This window comes from Lissotriton vulgaris, chromosome 6, assembly GCF_964263255.1.
Source record: "Lissotriton vulgaris chromosome 6, aLisVul1.2, whole genome shotgun sequence".
In the NCBI taxonomy this organism is placed as follows: Eukaryota; Metazoa; Chordata; class Amphibia; order Caudata; family Salamandridae; genus Lissotriton; species Lissotriton vulgaris.
The window spans coordinates 1,556,891,207-1,556,912,375 of NC_141694.1; the positions used below are offsets into that span (position 1 = coordinate 1,556,891,207).

The 21,169-nt window shown below is 41.4% G+C and overlaps 1 protein-coding gene across 3 annotated transcripts in view; it reads right to left on the reverse strand.

The window, feature by feature from the left end:
- Nucleotides 1-21,169, reverse strand: part of KIF16B (kinesin family member 16B) — a 1,618,961-nt gene that overhangs the window by 466,384 nt on the left and 1,131,408 nt on the right. For all 3 annotated transcript variants that reach the window (XR_015296683.1, XM_086927730.1, XM_086927729.1), the window contains exons 20-21: nt 20,066-20,224; nt 4,046-4,154 (exon numbers count right to left, since the gene is read on the reverse strand). Coding sequence is in view for 2 of the 3 variants with exons in the window: in XM_086927730.1 (XP_086783856.1) it covers nt 4,046-4,154; nt 20,066-20,224 (268 nt within the window). In the remaining variant the exon portion in view is untranslated. The remainder of the gene's footprint in view (nt 1-4,045; nt 4,155-20,065; nt 20,225-21,169) is intronic.

The following is a 21,169-nucleotide window of genomic DNA, read 5'->3' on the forward strand; positions in this document are numbered from 1 at the left end:
CACCCAGAGGTAGGCTGTCTACTAGTACAACTCCTGTTATCGATGTAGGTGAACCTTGCCCCCTTGGGAGGACCAGACCACAAACCCCTGGCATAATCATTGGACTTTCAATCATTTATCTGTCCGACCATTTTTCCTAAGGAGCCCATATCTTAGCAGCGCCCTCTCCGCTGCACAACAAATCTGATTTGCTTATAGCCATGATGTTCCTAAGACAGTCAGCAAACCTGGGGGGGGGGGGGGGGGGGGGGGGGCGTTGATTTCCATTCTCTGCACACCTCCCTCCTTGCAATGACAATAACATAAAATATGAACTGAACCATACTGTCTCTGATATCATATCCATATGGCAGGCCAAAAAGAATCAATCTTGGACTGCAGGTTACTGATCTCAACAGTACGTCCTCTAAAAAACTGTAAACTTGCTGCCAATAGCTTTTGATTTCTGGGCAATCCACAAAAATATGTAAGTCATCTGCTGCTAAAAGCTTGCATCTTGGATAGTAATTAGATTCTCCAGAGTTTTTTGTCAACTTTGAAGGAGTCCAATAAACCCTGTGTGCTGTGTAAAGATGGTTCCTTCTAAGATTGTCAGGCTTTATTGTCTTTTGAGATATTATAAATGAACCTTTCCATACCTCTAACTTCCCTACTGAACTATCTGCAAGGAAGTCACCCCAGAGTTTGGAAATTTCTGCCTCCTGCTGATCCTTTGCCCCCACTAGTAAAATGTACCATGCAGAGACCTCCCCCTTCCAGCCTTCCTGTCTACTGGCTAGTTCCAGAAAGTCATTTCCCGCTTCCTCTAGCTCCCAATGTTGGCTTCCCCACCAAGATGATAATTGATAGAATTTAAACCTTGTAAGGGACCCTCCCTGTTATGTTAAATAGGGATGTCCAATCAAGGAGTCCTAGATTGTTGCTCAGGTCTCCCCATCTTACAAAATCTGCATCCCTCAGAGGGAGCGACAGACGGTCTAATAAACATGCCGGTGTTCCAGGGGAGTCCCAGATTGGGGCTAGAGGATTATAATAGGGAATTCCCCATGTTTTACAGGCTACTTGCCACAACTTAAGTGCTGTTAATAAGATTTTTAAACAAACTTTCTTGTAAAACTTCTGGGCACCAAATTTGAACAAGAAAAACTCAAGGCCCTGGGGTAGGTCAAATAACAACGCCCGAAACAAACGGCCGTGCGAGGATAAGTCCAACTTATTGGCCAGGAGTCTAAAGTTCTTTAACTGAAACGCGTAAAAATATAAGAGCAAGTCTGGGAGGGCCAAGCCGCCTATTTTTAAACCCCTTCTCAGCTTCCTCCAAGCCATTCTGGGTGATTTAGTGGCTGAAGATATCTTTATTGTGGAAAGTCAACGGGATACTGTTAAATAAAAAGGTTACTTTAGGTAGTACCACCATTTTAATTAGGTTAACTCTGCCATATATACTAAGAGGTAGCCGGGCACATCTGAGTAAAAGTTTGCTTATTTCTTTAACCACTATTTGCCAGCTTATTCTAGGGACATCAGTTAGCTTTTGCGTAAGGTGAATACCCAAGTACCTGATCTTACTTTTGGCTCCTGGTATGGGGATAGGACTGTTCCAGCTCATGATGTCCGTTTTGCTCTTGTTGATACTATAAGCTGAGACTGCACCTAATTCCTCAGCTAGTTGAAATAACTTTGGAATGGCCTCCAGTGGATTGGTGGTATATAGCAATAAATCATCTGCGTATAATGCAGTCTTAAGCTCCAGACCCCCCATTTTAAAAGGAATGATTGTTGGATCCAATCTCAGCAACGAAACAAAGGGCTCGATATAAAGATCGAAAAGGAGAGGAGACAGGGGACAACCCCGTCTCGTCCCCCTTGAAATCATAAACTAATCAGTCAGGGTACCATTAATCAGGACTTTCGCCCGTGGGTTCCCATACAATGTTTTAACACCTTGGATAAAAGGGAGTGGGAAGCCAAACCTAGTGAAAGTGTCCCAGAGAAACAGCCAATTAACCTGATCAAAGGCCTTTGCGGCATCTATTGACACGATGGCCAACGGCAATCCCCTTTCTTCTGCGTAATCTATCGCTCCAATAGCCTGGAATGTCAACTCGTTTAACTGCCGCCCTTGCACAAAGCCCTTCTGGTCAGGGTGAATAATGGATTTGATAACTTTCGCTAATCTCCCAGCCAAAATCCCAGAAAATATTTTTAGGTCTGAATTAAGAAGGGAAATGGGTCTATAGGACTCTATTTTCATAGGATCCTTATTGGGTTTAGCTATTAAGGTGATGGTAGCCTCTGACCATGAGGGTGGAATACCTCCCCCTTGCTGATATATGTTATTAAAGAGAGACAGCAGGTGGGGAAGAATCTCCTCTAGGTTGTCCTTATATACCTCTGTTAGTCGACCGTCGGGGCCTGGGGGCTTACTTCTACTCATCTTTTTTAACTGCGCCCTAATCTCCCCTTCGGTGATGCCACTCAATAGAGTGCTTTTATCTGCTTCGCTCAATTGGGGCAGGTCCCTATTGCTCCACCACTTCTCCAATTCCTCTGCTCCCCACTTATATTCTCCTGGTATAGCTCTTCCATAAATCCCCTAGCTTCGGCCTTGATCTCTTCTTCGTCAGTTAACAATTTTCCCGAACTCCGTTGGGACAGGGAGTTGATGTTATTCCTGGTCCTGTCGGATCTAGCTTTCCACGCCAAGAGTGCACCACATTTCTCCCCGTACTCAAAGTTCTTAAGTTTGCTGGCTTCCCACATATCATGGATCAGCTTATCTGCCTTAGCTTTAATATTTACTTGTAGTTCCATGAGCTCCTCTTCAAGTACTGAGATCTTATCTCTGTCTCCCAAAGCTGCGAACTGTAATTAGGACGGTGTGATGTCTGTGGTTAACTAAGATTGTGCTTGTGCCTCACCCTTCACACAATAGGAGCTACAGGGGGGAAGAAGAGACCAGGCAGCCCCCCACTCTACGTAATATAAATCAACAAAGGGCCTGATCAATCAGTATTACACCTAACTCTGTGTATCCAGCCATGGAGCGGTCACCTGTACTTTATAACTCACTCCCATACATAACTAGGTCCCTCAGCTGTGGTGTGTTAAAATTCTAAAAAAATATCTATACCATCATAATCCACCTAATGTGCATGAAAAAAGTGTTGTTTCGGAAAGGAGGCACCTCACGGTCGTAACACCAAGGGGACTGCTAGCTGGTACTCGTCAGCAAGTCCAGTTATCATCGGTTACCCCCTTTCCGTAGAAAATAAAGAAACGTGTGTGTGTCGTAATAACCAAAACTCAAGACCATGAAACCAAAACTGTAAAAACTTAGAAGTGATAACATGCTAATAAAAAGTCTAACCAATGGACCCCATGAGGATCTAAACAAGCAATCCTCACCACTAAAACTTGGTGAAGCTACCTAGCTAAAACTAACTTTATTTGGTGCTGCTAGCTTCCCAGATTAAAAATGGTTTCCTTCAAACCATAATCAATTGATCTACGCTGACATGTTTCGTTGCCAATGAAGAATTTCGGGCAACTTCTTCAGGGCTGTTGGGGTTCCAATTCAATATCTCATGGTAGGTTCACATCAAACCATTTGGTTGCTTCCATAACATATACCTGCAACCATGTGTAAAAGGAGAATCTGGTATGCGTCAATGGATCGCGATTCTCCGCAGTGAATGCCCATAAGTCTTTTCACCGCTACCGGATACGTCCGGTCCTTACTCCGGTGCCCAACCCTGACAAGGATTGTGGTTCTGGCTCGAGTAGCAAGCAGGTAACGGTATGCCAATTTCTTACACCATAAAACAAGGAGTCAGTATTATCAAACCGTCTAGCTTTCTTCACTTTTACTCACCATGATCACTTTCCCTTTCCAAGCAAAACAATAATTTTTTCACACAAACATTTCTAATAACTGGCCAAAATCTGTCTGCTGATGTAACACAGACTAGGAAATGCCCGTGGTGCCCAAGACAAAACACATGTTTACCAATACTACTTCAAGTACAAATAGATTCTTTCTCACCTTTAGTGACTGTGTGAAGTGGGCCGTAGATAGGCTGGTACTATCATCATACGGATGGTGAAGATTCTGAAGTCGCCGTTGCACTTCTTCTTCTATGAAAGCATTTACTCTGAAAACATTGAAAAGCTACAATCAGATTCATGCACATAAGATGTTTATGAATAATAGGCATTACTATTTAACACCATCAAAATGTTCCCTTTAAATCAGGATAATGCACGCTGATCGAGGCAATAAGTTATACATAAAAAGCATTGTAGAGACCACTGAAATGTAATGAGGATAGACTTAGAAAGCATATGCAAAAAACATTTTTGACATACAAATCCCACGGAATGAGAAAAATCATCCGGCCACTTTGTTTTGACATCGAAATGGCAGCTATAATCGAAAATGGCATCTTGCCATCCACTCTGTGCCAACTGTTCGAGCAAAATCACACAAAATGTAGTTCCAGAGATGTGAAAGAATTCTCATCAGCATTGTTGAAACTTGCACTCTTGGCAGGGTCACCACAGATTTTTACTTTCCCTTGCCTTACCTGTTTTTGTTGGATTTTAGGACTCTGTGCACTTTATCCCAGCTACGCAATATGTAGGGGACCCCCTCTGAAAAGGCATACAAGGTCAGGGAGAAGAAGGGAAATACAAACACCAAAGAAAAGAATTCTCCCTCACGACCTAAAATCTTATTTTACCTACATTAATTCAATTACAAAGTGTGAGCACCAAGAAAATTTCAAATACTCAATCAATTAACAAAAAGATATTTTATTTCATTTCTTTTTTTCTCAAAAAACGTTTATCATCTTGTTCTGTTTTTTGGCAAAGATTTTTTAGAACATACATTGGACAACACCGCACAAACTATTCCAAATAAAGATACACATATTTCAATAGCTAACCAGTGATAAAATGCTTGGGATTTCTCCCGAAACATGGTATAACAATTGGTATACTCTTGATTGGGCCATTTAATTTACTTGTAAGTCCCTAAAATATGGTACAACATATAATTAGGCACTGTAAATTAAATACTACTAGTAGGCAACAGCACTCATTGTGACACCGACTAAAATCAAAAGAGAAGCAAATGAGGAACAGTATGCAGAACAAATCTAATGTTCACCCTGAGATCTGGGTTAAATTCATTGCTATTTTGTTTAACATGCGTTAGACTCCGCAATATGTAAATCAGTCCCGACTCTGCCCCTCATGGGAACAGTCCAGCCCAAACTGCCAAGCCAGGTCCTCCCTGGACCAGAAACAAGCATCCTAGGACTGGTTTTGGGGTACCACCCCTCATCAGCCAGGCTAGAGGGTCAAGACTAATTTGCATATGGCTAAGTCTAAACTGGAGTGACAGAATGTGCAAAATTGTATTTATTTTTTTAAATCAATGGAGTTCTGTCCAAACTCGATTACGCCAATAGCCTCTACCACGGATCACCTTTAACGACCATGAAAAGACTACAACAGATTCAGAACTCAGCTGCCAGACTACTCTTGCATATCAAACCGCGAGACCACATCTCCCCTGCCTTGAAAGCCCTGCATTGGTTACCGGTTGCCAGAAGATCCATGTTCAAGCTGCTTTGTATCACCCACAAAGCAATACATGGAATGGGACCACTCTTCATCAGGAATAAAATCATCAAACACATTCAACAAAGGAACTTCCGCTCTAACGGAGAATCTCACCTCAAAATCCCACCATACAAGAAAAAAACCATGGGTGGCACATCCTTCTCTGTTCAAGCAGCCAAACTATGGAACTCTTTATACCCCAACGTAAGGTCCACCGACAACCACCTTATCTTCAGAAAACTACTCAAGATTTGGCTCTTCCCCACATAAGCACCATATGCAAACAGAAATTTACAGCATATCCCTCTGTAGACAAGCATTTTTTTCAATATAGAAATGTACCTATCTTTGGGTATTACTTTGTATAAACATGTAAAATAATTATGTTGTTGAGAGAAAAAATAATAATAACAAATAAATAAAAATCATCTTTGGTCTACTTGTACATACTTCCATTGTGCATCTATGTACCTTCCATGTACTTGGATCTGCATGTCTGTTACTTTTCTCCTGAAAAAGCTTATCCAATGCACTACCCTATTTCTCATCCTGTGCCTCTATCAATATCTTTAATCTACATATACTTACCTCCTTTATGTATCTATATATTTTCAATGTAATTATGGATCTATATATCTATCACTTTCTTCTAATTTAGCATTTCCAATGCACTACCCTATTTCTCAGCCTATACTTAGCTCAATATATCTTCTAGCCCAACATTCTGACTCATCTCAAACTTCTTATACTACTCCTTCCAATGCACTACCCTATCTGTCATCCTATACATCTATCAATATATCCTCTACACCCACTCTCTCATTTATCCCAAACCACTACTATGATTGCCAAAATAACCCTTTCTAGACTCTCTCCTACTCTACCCTTCCTTGCATCATCTGACACCTCTTTTACTATACCGATCCCCTAAAACAAACCTTTCTAAACTCTTTCCTCTGAGTCCTCCCCTTCAAAACTCCTTTTTACTCATCAAAAAGCCTCCTCCTATAGCTAAGACCTAAAAAAAATAAAAAAAAAATAAAAAATATCTTTCACTCTTTTATCCCTCCACTATCCTTTTCAATCGAAATTAACAGACTAACATGTTCACTTCTCAAATTCCATAATAAACTATACCAATGTGGTACCCAAATAACTGAATAAAATATCCACTACTCAGAATCAGAAACAGAACAAGATTTATTCAGGTGTAAGAAAAACAACCATAAAAGCATTATAAAAACTCCTAATACAAAAATATTTCAGTAAAAAAAAATTCCGTTAAAAAGAAAACTAGCAAAACTGGGATAAAGATACTGCAAAAGTTAAAATGTCGTACTGTACATCAAGTGTTTTCATTACAAGTATAATACTCAAATTACTTCATTTTTTTTACTATACTAATTTTCAACAGTAATCCTTTATGGGTTCCGGAGTGGCGTGCTACTCGCCAGAAAAGCGATTCAACACCCATCAGAGGTAACAAGTGCTATAAGAATGCAAATCTTTCTTCCCCTTTTATCCCTCCGCTATCCTTCTCACTCCACTACTGAAATAACTTCATATTTCACCATATTAATTCACCACTAATCCTTTGTAGGCTTCCTGAATAGCATGCGGCAACAAGCACTATACAAGTACAAACCTTTGTCCTCCTCTATCCTTCTGCTATCTTTCCAAATCCAAATAACTGAGTAACCTATCCACCACTTAAAATGTACTTGCATGTTTCACTATATTAATTCAACACTAATCCTCTATGGGTCCTGGAGTAGCGTGCTGCTCGCCGAAAAAAAGCGATTTGACGCCTCATCAGGGGTAGTAAGCGCTATATAAATGTAATTACAATACAATACAATACTTGGGTCCCGTGCTCGCTATGCCACCAAATTCAAGCTAGCCTGGCTGATATGGGGTGATACTCCAAAACCGGTCCCAGGATTCTTGTTTCTGGTCCAGGGAGGACCTGGCCCAGCAGTGCAGGCTGGATAGTTCGCATGGGGAGCAGGGTCAAGGTTGCGGCTACCTGCTTTACCATCTTGAGAGGGTTGAGGAAGATCGTATAGATGCTGCCTGCGCCGACCCAGAGAACCGTAGTCCAGGCCCTTGTCACCTCGAGGCTGGACTACGGTAACATCCTCTATCTGGGAGTTAATAAAGATGTCACGCTCAAGTTGCAGCACGTGCAAAACTCGGCTGCAAGATTACTGTGCCAGGCCCCCAGATTCTCCTCAGCCTCCAGTTTTCTGAATAAGCTACATTGGCTCTCAGTTGAAAAATGTACTAGGTTTAAGGCTCTAACCTATATGTTTTGTATTAGGCAGAATAGAGCCCCCCGCTATCTCAAACATCTAGCCTCCCCCTATGCACCGTCCCGCACTCTTTGGTCTGCCACACAAGTTAAATTCCAAGTCCCCAAGATCAGACTTTCCCGCGTGGGCGGTCGGTCCTTTTTTTATCTGGGCCCTGTATTACGGAATGCTCTTTCTCTTCGCATGCAATCCAACCTTCGCCTGTACCGAAAGTCACTTAAAACCTGGCTATTTGGCCAATAGACTGTTCTTACTCTGCTGCTCCTTGATAGCGCCGGGAAACCCTTATTGGGTAGCTGTTGCGCTCATATAAATTTAAATAAATAAGACTGGTTGCATATGGCTAGGTCTAAACCGGAATGATGCAACATGCAAAAAAACGATGGCTTTAACTTAGATCTGTGACTGGAAGTTAATGTTTGATTTGTCTCAGGCTTGCCCCTGATGCCTGTGGTGCCGTTTTAAACTGCCATTTCGATCTGGAAAAATAAACTGTTTGCCAGGCATAAACCTTCCTTTTTAATACTCATAAGTCACTCATAAGGTAGAATCTAAAGGCTTAGAGATCAGGGTGGACTGTATTTGAAGAGTAGTTAAAGAGTAGAACATGTGCATTTAAGTTTTGTACCTCCTGAGAGAGAAAGCCCCCTTAAGTTATTTTCTCACTGTTCCAAGGTTATATCTCCTTTAGACTAACAGTGGCATATCTTATTACATTTAATAAGTGCTAGCTTCGGTTTAGGACAATAGAGAAATGCTGCTTGTGTAGACAAATTTTAAGTTACAAGTTTAACAAGCATTGGCAAAGCCAATAGGCCAGGTATTTTTCTCCTGCTTTTTGGCAATTCTTGTTTGGTCATGGTTTCTGGAAAACTATATTGTTCTGGAAGCTGCCGGGTGTGCTCGATAATCCACAAAAAAAATAAAAGCAAAAAATGTTTTTGGGTTTCAAAAAAGCACACATTACCATAATACTCCCTGGAACTGAACAGAACTACTTTGTGCTCCTTGTGAAAGAGCTTCATGCTGTAGCTCATAGTGAAGTCAGACAATTGCTGAAATGAGCTTGATCAGAGAAAAATGTGAATGACACAATCACAGACAAATGGAGAAAGTGTGGCTGAAGAAGTGCCAGAGGTCATGGATCATTGGCTGCTATCAGTGTGAACTCCTCCTTTAGGCCTGCCATAGGGGTGGCATAATATTAAAAAGGAAGGTTTGGGCTTTGCCATTATATTATTTTAAATGAAAAAGTCGAGTTAGACATTTAAAACTGCTCTGCCAGCCGACTGCGGCGGGCTACGAGTCATGATTTGAGTAGTGGCACAAGAAGTACTGCAGTCCATAAGGGACTCTAACTTACCAAACCTGGGTACAACTGGCACCATACATTAGGGGCTTAAAAGTAAGTTAACCTATGCTTATTGTGGGTGAGCTAATTAGACATGTACCTTTGAAAGGGTCAGAGCACTGGCACGGTGGCCTGTTTGACAGAACTCAGTGCACTTAGAGTAAAAAAATCATCTGCATCAGTCGAAAAACTTGGGGGATGATCATGCATAAAGAGGCATTTCCTTACACAAAGGCACTTACTTTCCCTTATTTTTAGTACTGAAACCTAACCGTTAGGTTTTCTTTTCTCGTGTACTGAAGTGCCTTTGACCGTTGCTGGGCTTCCATGGTGTGAAATAAGTAGACAAATTGGTGAAACCACGAGTTCATTACTATGCCCATTTGGTTCACAATTATGTTTTAATCTTGGCACTGACATACTCCAGGAATATAAGATTATTGAGCAGAGATTGCCCATAGACAATTTTAACTGCCTTACCACTCTATCTACCATTTTCCTCACAATCCTTAATAAAGGGAATCATCCTTTTTATTTTTAAAGAGTTTTATATAGTGCAAACTAGACCTGAAGATATCAGGTATCAGAGCGCTTCACATGAGCACCAGTTTCGTTCCAGATGGACACATTCATTTTTATTGTTCGGTACGGGGAGATTAAGGGCCAGATGTATCAAACAGTTTTACCCATTCTGTGTCTACGGGAAAATGTGTTCATACATCTGGCCCTAAGTGATTTGCTCAGAATCGCAGTATGTTGAGCTTCGTTGCCGAGCCTCGAACCCGGTTCCCCAGCTTCGAGGCCGACGGCTCTAGCCGTAAGGGCTTTGCTGTGGCCAATACCAGACAGGAAATACGGAAAAGGATCTCAGTTATTAAGCCCCCGTGTCAGGCCCACTGCTTACTGCAGAACAAATCCAGTGAGGAACACAGCCCAATGTCGAAGCATGCCACTTTGGTCGGTGAGCGCTGTTGCATCCTTCAAAGGGCACCTCTCATGACCACAGATATTTTTGCCTTCAGTGTCTTCAATTGAGACTTGGTGGTCTTGTGCAGTAGCACACCTATGGGATTTTTGGAAAGGGCCCTAGTTCTTAACACCAGCTTACCTTGAAAGAAAGAAGCAAATGAGTATTTTACAGATAGGGTTTGTAATTCGCAAACAGGTCTAGCTGAGCAGGCAGGAAGATAGTCTTAAAAGTAAGGAGCCATAAAAGGGCAACTGTGCAACAGTTCCAATCGGACACATATAAGAAATATGAGAGTACGGTTAAGGTTCCATTGGAGCATAATAAAGGGAGTTGGGGTAATCTTGTCAAGAAACCCTTAACAATGGGGGATTTATAAAGGGATTGCTGGTCAGGAAAAACAGAGAGGCTGATGAAGTTGATAAGTAGCCCTTAGCAGAGCCCTTTGGTGTATGTGTGCTCTATAAATCCACCAATAAGATAATATAACAAAAGTCCAGAGGAGAACCATAGAAGTTGTCTATACACAATGTGTCTAATCTGCCTGAACAGACTTTTGTTGTATTGCCTTTGTAAGCATAGGATATCATCCACCACTTAAGGGGGCAGGGAAAAAGAACTCTAGTTGTACCACTCAACTTCCAAGCATGCAGGTGGAGGCTCTAGAGGATGGGGTGCAGAGGTTGCCCCTGAGACTGTGAGCGGAGGTCAACCCTGTGATGGAGACAGAGCAGAGGGCACAGGGAGAAGTGAACAAAGTCTGTGTACCACACCTTTCACGACCAGTCTGGGGCAATTAGGATTACTTAGGCATGGTCGAGGTGAATCTTTCTCAAAGCACAAGGTTTTAATGGTATGGGAGGAACACATAATGAAACAGAAAGCTTCACTTCAAGCGAAACACACCTTCAATACTCCCTGCATCAAAAACTGTAGGGCACAGAAGTTCGGCCAATGAGCGTTGCCATAATCCTGTCTACTGTTGATGAGGGTGAGTGACCATTTTCCTGGCATCGGAGGGGATCCACATGAATATTTTTGTTGCTGGGATTCTGCTCATGCACAGAACTATGTGCAGGAAACCAGGACCTCGGCGTATTGTAGTGTACCAAAAACCCACCTCAGTGCCCAGAACCTCAATCCGACTAGCATCAGTGTCTCATTTGTTCTCCTTACTACAGCGAAGCTACCAATGATTAGACAACCCAGAACAAGCGACTTAGGAACCTCTTAGGAATAGTGGGAATCAAGAACACTTTTGTTTTTATTCTCCTAAATGTTCACAACATGAGTAATTAGAGACACAGTGTAGTTTAAAATGTTTATTTTAACTACGTGCTCTAAGATGCAGTATCTTTGCTAACATAAGTAAAAAGATGCATAAAATCAATACAATCCGCATTGTTACAATTCCATAAAATACAAAAGTAGGGATCATATTATAATGATAGTGGAACAAGGTCTATAGTGCCTTGTGTACCACCCTCCCCTTGGCAAGAGCTAGGTATTTTAGTAATAGAAGATCTCTAGGTTAAAACAGTGAACCTCATACCTCCAAAATCAGGTGAAATGAATAACATCCCAGATCAGCACAGCTCTTTGTCTATGGAAAGGTTTTCTCCAAAGTGCCCGTCTCATGCATGCAATGCAATATTAAAAGCTCCCGAGTTTCAGAAATGAGCAGCTGTGTGAGTGTTGTGTCTAGAGCGTGGGCTGATCAACCTGCATCAACAGCATACATTGTTATTTAACCTTCAACACTCTGTGCAGACTTGAGGTCACAGTGTAAGTCTAGACATGTGAAAAACAAACCGTTCTCATATGAAGGAAAGCAAACAGTTTGTTTTTATAAGAACGGAGGCATGTAGTGTTGTGTGCATAAGTGGCAAAATGGCGTTTGAGCAACTAATTCACTTATGCTAACATATCAGTGTGTGCAAGCAGAACCGTATCTTCACTACACCCTCCCCTGATCGGGCCAACGAACAAAAGGAAACATAATAAGAACGCCGAGTTAAAGTCCGTGTGAGACTGAAATAGGTTGAGTTTTGTCAAAGGGGTCACAAGGAGATGAGAGGGACAACAAATAAAAGAATGTCTTTAAAAGAAAAAATGCAAGTGGAAAAAAAAAATAACCATGGGAAGAAGAAAAGAAGCTTTAGTACTGTAGGCATCGCATGTTGGACCGCTGCCAATTTAATCCATCAGCATGTATGCACAGTATGTCGCAAAAACCTCCAAAAGGCAGTCATTGTTATTATTAGCAAAGAGTTCTGCCATCCAATTTAGCAATGGAAATGAACATACATGTTCTTCAATAGTAGGAGCCTCTAGCATATTCATAGGGTAACTTCTTTTTCTTTGAGATAACTCCCTTCCAGGAAGTCATGCGCAGCCGCACATATGTCCCAATTTGCCAAAACTCCGTGGTCCGCCGCGCAGGCCATAATCCCAAGTCCAGAACAGGCTAACTCATGAGCCACTAAGGGCCTCATTAGATCAAAATCTGGAGCAGGAGACACTGTATTAGAGAGACAGAGTTCTAATGCGCATTCAAATTGGTAATCCAGGCAATGGAACACTGGCTGAACGCAAGTAAAATATGAAAAGCGAAAGGATAATCCGTATGCCACGATCAATCTGGCAAATGGAAGTACTCCATAGTTTTCAAGCATTCGATCATGAAGCACGGTTAGCCGGGGTCGGCTGTCTCTTGACACAGATAGTGCAGCCATTTCGGAGCAAACAAATCTACAGCAGCACACCGGCAGCCAAGGCGAGAATTAGATGGAAACCGCCAAAGATACTGGAAAAAATAGAATGAAAAAATGCCGGTATCACACCAAATATAGTTTAAATTGAGGTCACAAGGCTGGAGATAACAGTTTTAAAAAAATGGGCCAAGCCTGTAGTGGTAGAGGCATTGAAGATAGTGTGGATCAAAGTGCCAAAATTAAGTGGGAGATCCGTATTTAAAAGTGCGTGAACCTCAGTACGCATGTTAGCAACATGAAGGACAAATGATTCACGAGAAGAAGAGGGACTTCCTTTTGGGACAATAAAGCCCTTATTCTGTTTAACTTGTTGAACTCTGCTTTCAGGGTCGGAATGGAAGGCCAAATGGAGATATCAAGCCTCCCCTGTGGGGGCGGGAAAAGCACATTTTTACAGCAAACTAGGCGCTGTGAGACAGTGACAATGTACGGAATTCCAGCCAACATTCCCCAGCAAGCTTCATTATTTAAAAGTAAATAGCTACTTTTAGGTAATAGTGTGAATGTTGGTATGATAACTGGCCCTGGAATCCTCTTCAAAATGCAAGCTAAACTCGGAGCCTGAACGTTACAGGCGCCGTGCAATTGTACATTCTTGCACATGAGTGAGTGATCAGGTGTGGAAGTGCACTCTTCCCCCTTTACGAAAACCTCTTTGCCATCTCTCAGACATCTGTTCGAGAGGGCAGAGACCAAACCTCACGGAGAAAAGCGGTACCAAGTGGTTCATATCTACCCAGGGCATAGTGTTTTCATACATGAACTAAACTTAAACAGAGGAAAAGGTAATGTTATTAAACCATGGATGAGCCACACAGCTGAATTCGATTCGGCCACAGAAAATGGTAACAGTTGTATTTTTTCAATATGGAATAGAGAATATGTTGCATCCTTTATGGACATGAACTGTTGCTTTTCTGTTAAATTAAAAGGTAAAAACTAAGACAAAGTATTTATGTGTTCCCAAGGCACTTTCACAGATTTTAGAATTTGCAAAGACCAAGCAAACTGCATTATGGAACACAATTGATTTTGACCATGGTACAAAACAGACACTTCATCTTGCACAATATCCACAACAGATGAATCAATGTTATTGAAGGTGTAAATCCTGGAGGAGAGTGTGTTGATACTATTATCAATGACAGCAAGCACTTTTTCCAAACGTACCTGGTCTATTGCTCTTAAACAGGAAGCAGCCTCAACTTGTGGCAGTTTCCAAACTTAAATGTAAATATCATATATATACCTCTTGGATCTGCCACCCACAGGACCTTTAACAAAATTAGCTAAGTCAACATCGTCATTTAATAAAGATAAATGATGTTTAACAGACGCTAGGGAGGAATGTTTCAGCCAATTTTGACATAATTACCCCACTGAATGGGTAGTAACTGAATGGGAATTTTCGAAATGGGGATCAATTCTGTCCTGTGTGAAGCCAGCGGCTAGACCCAGAATGTGTTGTTGACAAGAATCAGAACTTGTTTGCCAGAACAGCCTGCCTTCAGGGTCCAGGGACAAAATGTTAAAAGAGGTGTTCAAAATTAATGATTGCAATTCATCAAGGGACATATCAGTATGATTGTTCCAATTAGGGTAAGCATACAGATTAGGAATTTTAAGGGTATTCATGTGTTTTGAAGTGGCCAAACCAAGACATGTTGTTTGTGAAATCGTACTATTCAAAAACGACATGTGGCCCAGAATAAGACATGCACGGCGCAAAGCTTCAGTGGCCTGCACCTGCCAAGGTTTAGAAACCCAAACAGACTTAAGATCTATTTTATCTTTTTATAGTTCGTAGCCACCCACAGCTAACTGATCCATAAAGGATTTGGGATACAGAAATTTTGTGTGAGTAAGCCTCACTTTAGAATTTGATTTAGAATTTAATTTGAAATAAAAGGAGCTCGGATTAGACCGATCAAAGTCCGTGAAGTATGTGAATTTTTTCAAAACGATAATGGAGTTGCCTTCTACAGGAGTAGGACAATATTCCCATTGGGTGTAATTAACCACATTTCTAAATGTATTAGCCTTATGCAGAAAATGATGGCCATAGTATTGGTAGCAAAACAAGTCGGCGTAGTTTGCGGAGTCTAAAAATAAACCCTTAGCATCAAAAGCAGCATAATATTTCAAATCAGAAAAAAGAGCTTCAATGGCTTGAACATCCCAATCATCAGAGCGTATGTTTTGTTTCACAACATCACCCATTGAAACACGAAGTACATGTGGAACATTAACCACCTTTGTGGGTCCATGAATTTGAAATTTTATCGCATCCCATTCAATCCCATCTAACACAGGCCAGGCAGTGATGTTGACAAAAGTCTAGACTCTTTTTTCATGATGTGTGATGAGGAGTGTGGGGCCAAAGTTCCATCAATTAACCTAATTGTTGATCGATCAGTTATATATTGTCCATTTACTAGACGAAAAAATAACATCACAAATCCAATCGACATGAACAAGAAAATGGAGATGAGAACCAACCAGATGTAAGTCCAAGGTGGAACTAAAAAATGTCTTAAACCAAGTAACAAAAATAGAAAAACTGAATGGTACACTCGATAATATGGAGTCAGAGTCAAATGAAAAACGTGACTGGTCAATTGGACTTCTCGGCACACCAGGCACTGACACATCTGTGGGATAGGTGTACTCAGTATCTTCATGTGAATCGCCAGCCTGCGGATTTAATAACAGATTTGTAACTGTGGACATCTCAATGGCAATGTCAGGCCCATTGGTGTTAGCCGAGGCCAAAACAGAATTTCTCAGCATCGCTGTACATGATACCGCAGGAGTCATACTAAGAAAATTCAGCCACTCGTCGTAGTTTGACATTGTCAATGGAGATGTACCTGTTTTCTTTGCGACCAGGAAGTGGTGGTAAAATGACTGTTCTTATGCCCTGCACGCCAAGCACTGGAACTGGTGCACGATTAGAGGGGCCGAACTCCTTGTTCTCCACCTTCTCACGGACCAGGTCGCCGACTCGGGGTAGTCAGCCAACTACCAGAATCTGTATAGCCGCTTCAGCTCCAGATGTGGAGGGCAAGTGTTCCTTTGCAAGACTATCTCGAGTCTCTTGTAGGTTCTGTAACACAGCAGAATGATTATCTACATCAAGGGGGTACGGCTGTCGCCGCCCTGTCTAGACCATCAAGGTCCGCAACAAAAATGTCTATGCCAAAGAGCATTTCGTATAGGGTCCGCCCTTCTTCTAGGGAGATTATTTAGTGGACGTTGTACGCTATACAGATGGGCAAACCAGTTCCTGCCAGTACCTACAACCCTAGCTGTCAAAGATTGTTCTAAGTCACGGTTCATTTGCTCTACAACAGAATTGCCCTCAGGCCGGTATAGAGATGAAAATTTGACCTGCACCTCCAAAGATCCCATGGCTTCCTTGTACTCCTTAGAGGCGAATGCTGGACCCTGGTCAGAATGGAAGGTGCCACATGAAACAATTCCCACAAAGACACACAAATCCCAGATGACAGTTCGAGCATTCGCACACCTTTGTGGTCAAACACATATAAAACGTGTGCATGAAGATATACTTATTAGCAGTATCAGAAGAAAAAGGACTGCAGTGATCTAAATAAACACAACCAAGTGGTCTATTAGATATGTACAGCTGAGTTTGTGGCGGCCTTGCAGCAGTCGAAGGTTTAATCTGCTGACATATCACAAGAAAGGACATAGGGCCAGATGTAGGTAAATTAGATTTACCGATTTTTAATTACCGAATTTTACCGATTCGGTAATTAAAAATCGGTAAATCTAAAGGGTGGATATGTAGGTATTTCCAGATGTGGAAATAACGAATCTGTAACAATCGGTATTTACCGATTCTGTAAATACAGAATCGGTAAATACCGAATTTTGCAAGGGTGCAGGGGGTGTCACTTTGACACCCTCTGGCACCCCACAAATAGGCATGTGCGCCATGTGGCACACAGACATGCCCTAAGGGCATGTCTGTCTGTCACATGGCTAGGTGTGCATGCACACCTGAATTCGGTATTTTACCACACAATAGGATTGTGTGGTAAAATACCGATTTTGTAGGGCCTTTGGGACTCAGAAGAGTCCCACCTACATCTGAGATTTACCGAATCAGTAAAAATACTGATTCGGTATTTTACCGAATCGGTAAATTTACCGAATTGGTAAATTTACTGATTCTGTAAAATTGTGCCCCTACATGCCAATTCTTGTATACCGGTCAGTAACGGCCGAAAATACCGATTTTCGGCCGTTACCGACCGACCTACATCGGGCCCATAGTCACAAGTTTATTTATACAATCCACGCCACCAATAAAGCTGCTGTAAGATAGAGACAGTCGCTGAAACGCCGGCATGAGCCGAGGCCATGCCTTCGTGAGGGGCTGTTATGAAGGATAACCTGCGGTCCGCGTTGGGAATCAACCTGTCACTAATGTCATTCATTCTCACATAGGGAACTTTATCAGGACTTAAATTATAAGAGTATTTAGAAGGGAAACCCCTAGGGTAAATATCACCCTTCTCTGTAGCAGCAATAGCTGCCAATATGTCATCATCAATCTTGCTTTTGGACCTTGTAACTGCTGCAACTAAATATGTCGCTACTGCTGTCTTCACTGGCTCGTCAGCTAGACTGTTGCCAACAGCGTGTACTCCTAAGCGCTGGTGACCAAGAGTATGAATTACACTCACGAGAGGCAGACGCTCTTTAAGTTCTGCGACTCAAACCCATAGCATTTTGTGCTTAATTGTGCTACCTTTGGAATCACGATAGTCATTCTGAGTCCAAAAGAATAAATTGTCGTTGAAAGACTGGTCACAGTAGTAAGAGTCACTCACAATCAAAGTAGTCACACGAGGGTCAGCAAACTCCAGTGCTAACACCAGAGCACGTAGCTCTGCCAACTGGGCGGTACAGTCTCCTAATATTGGCGTGTGCACGACATCAGACTTGAATTCTCCATTCACTATGGTACCAGCCACGATTGCGCAGGCCGCTGAATAAGAATGCTTAGATCCTGTCGCCGGTTGCGCCAAACCGTCTATGTAAATGATACAGTGGTAATCCTCAATCAGGCGCATGGACAGAGGAGCAGGATGAACAAATTCATACTGTAAAAACTCCTGTGTTTGCAAAGAGGAGTCAAAAATAAATGTGACATCAGGAGATGTCAGCGAAGTGGCCCATTGTATCCAACGGGGATGTAAAGCTTTAGAATGCGGTACACTGTCTTTCGTCACTGCCTCAAGGGGAGGATAATGTGTAACAACCAACATGCGTTTTCCCTGTGACAGCGCTCTCTCTTTTAGAATGGCCATTTGTACAGCTGTCAAAACCTTTTCGACAGAAGAAAATCGCATTTCAGCCGAAGTGTACAAGTGTGACTTGTAAGCCGTAGGTACTGTGTCTCCTTCACTAAACATCAAGTATGTGAAACCCACTGCGCCTGGCACAATTCTTATCACCAGGTTAGTGTCACGAGTCAGTAAGTATTTAGATTCAGGAAAATCAGACTGCAAAGATTGCAGAATAGTTGAATGTTTAGGCAGCCAGCATGACTTCGTAAAAGTTGGTTGTATTAAGGCATATAGAGGCTTGATACGCTGGGCATAATTGGGAATGTAAGTACGCCCGAAATTCAAAAATCCCAGCAAGGATTGTAGTTTTTTCAGAGTTGTAGGAGATTGCAAACAAGCACATTTCTCCAGGATTTGAGGTGCAAGTCCTCAACCTTCATTATTGAGCGCATGGCCCAGGAACAACACTGTACTCTGCAATGTGTGACTTTGCAAAGTTAAATTTGTAACCAAAGTCTGCAAACATAACTATGATGCGGTCAACGAGACAGAGATACGGCCATAATTTTTCGTCCGTGAGATAAATATCATCAGCGTACGCATCTGGGTCAATGCCGTCTAACAAAGACGACCCATGGGGCAAAGACGCCTAGGCTGTTTTTATAGCCCATGGCTAATCTTTTAAATTGTTTTTGTTTGCCACCACAAGTGACCGCTGTCCATTGACTACTAAGAGAGGACAGGTCATGACTAAAAAAGCCATTGGAAATGTTTAGTGTGGTTTTAAATCTTTTACGCACAAGACTGTATACGAGGGCAGAACTGTGGGTGTTCTGTACCGCACAAGTACGACAATGAGAATTTAAATGTCGATAATCCAAAACTAGGCGGTACAACCCATCAGGTTTGGTTACAGTGAAGTACCTTCAATTAGCATGTGTGAGGATAGCTAACACTTGAGAATACACCTACAGTAGATTTTCTTCTCTATAGAATCTCAGCAAAGATTTCCAGCTTGTCAAGTGACAACAATGCCTAATTTTTGCATGTAATATCTGCTCGGATATCTACTAATTCTAAGACCCACTACAGGACCCCTTCGTATCTGTAAGGACATCAATTCCTGGCACAAAAAAATACATATGCCTACGCGTCATGTACACACGGAGACGGGTAGATCTTTAGGGTATGTGTGGGAGGCAAAATGTGATGCCAAATAATGACTTAAGCTTAACAGACACATTGCAGCTCACAAGTCACTCATGAGAGCTAATTTACGTAAATTATTTTGTGTATGTACCGATTGGTAGGGAAGAGGGAAGACAATGTAAGGCCTGCAAAAAAAGATTTAAAACACCAACTTTCTAAGAGCGAAAACATTTATACTGAAATTAAAAAGTCTAATTAAAACAATGCAAAAGCTATTAAATACTTTAAAACTTTAGCTTTACATATTATGATATATGCTTTGTGTGACTATGACACTAGTAGTGCAACGCATTCGACATGTTGTGCACTACAATGAAATATTTGTACAATCGCTATATTTCAAGTGGGAAAATATCGACGAGTGAGCCTTTTGCGGTCCCAAGCACACTGCACATTTGGCTGATTTCTCTGCCGAGATGCGGAATCTATTAATGTAGCATTCATACCCCAACTTTCACAATACAAGACTTATTAAAAAAATAAAACATTTTGTTAAATACCTATCATCAATCAATGGATGAAGCGGAGGGTGTGACTTAGTCGGGCTGTTTGGTGAACATGTGTGAGAAGGTTTATCTTCCAGCGTTCCAAGATGACCTTTATGAACAGCATCACTCTCGCATATCTTCTGTTTCAGCTGCTGTATTTCTTGCGATAACCTGCAAAATACGTCACAAAGTTCAACATCAACATTCATTATAAAAGAGTCATAACAAAAATGATGCTAGCATTTCAGCTGCGGAGTGATGTGATTAGATCGCATTTTACACATCCACCTGAAATTTGACTCATTTCATGGGAAGGTGGTAAAATAATCGCAAACAGTATTCTCTTCAGGAAACTGTTTTAGACATTTGATGTTAAATTAAGATTATTCAGTGGCTATAAATGTCAGTGCAATCACAAATGATTATTGTCTTCTTATCACAGTCTCCACAAGGTATTTAAGTAGTTTGCTATGATAAACAGAGTTTCGGGGTTTATGGTAGTCCTTAATATCATTATGGCATGGGAGAGTATTTACATGGACTCTTCATTTGGGCCTAAGGTATTAGTTCACCCTACAGTGAAGAGCCATTGACATCCATTTCCAGCACAGAGTGGATGACTTGGCAAGTCCTCGACTGGGTGTTGAAAAAGTCAAAATATTACAAATTTAAACTGAGCATGAGCTCGACTAATAGTGACATTACTGTTCAAATGATGAACTATTTTTGCACACTTAACATACTTTATCACCCCGCTCCCACTCAATCAGCCTCAAAAATAGTTCAGGACTTCACTTCTATAAACAATAGCATTCCTTTAATTTTTCACTTTCCATTAATGTTGAAAAACCTTTCCTATTTCACTAAACCACCATACTGCTAATGAATAGACTTTAGGCTTCCAATGTATCAGCAAATGTAAACTTACAGTATTGAACCACTGGTGGGAAAGAAACAAATACTCTTTAATTATTTAATAAAAGAATGCTTCCCTGGTCAAATGTACATCATTGATGAATTTAATTTTCTTAAATGTTTAGCACAATTCAGATGGTATTTAATACTTATATGCGAATGTACATAGATTCCGGTCACTATCTGAAGAAGTGCAAGAAT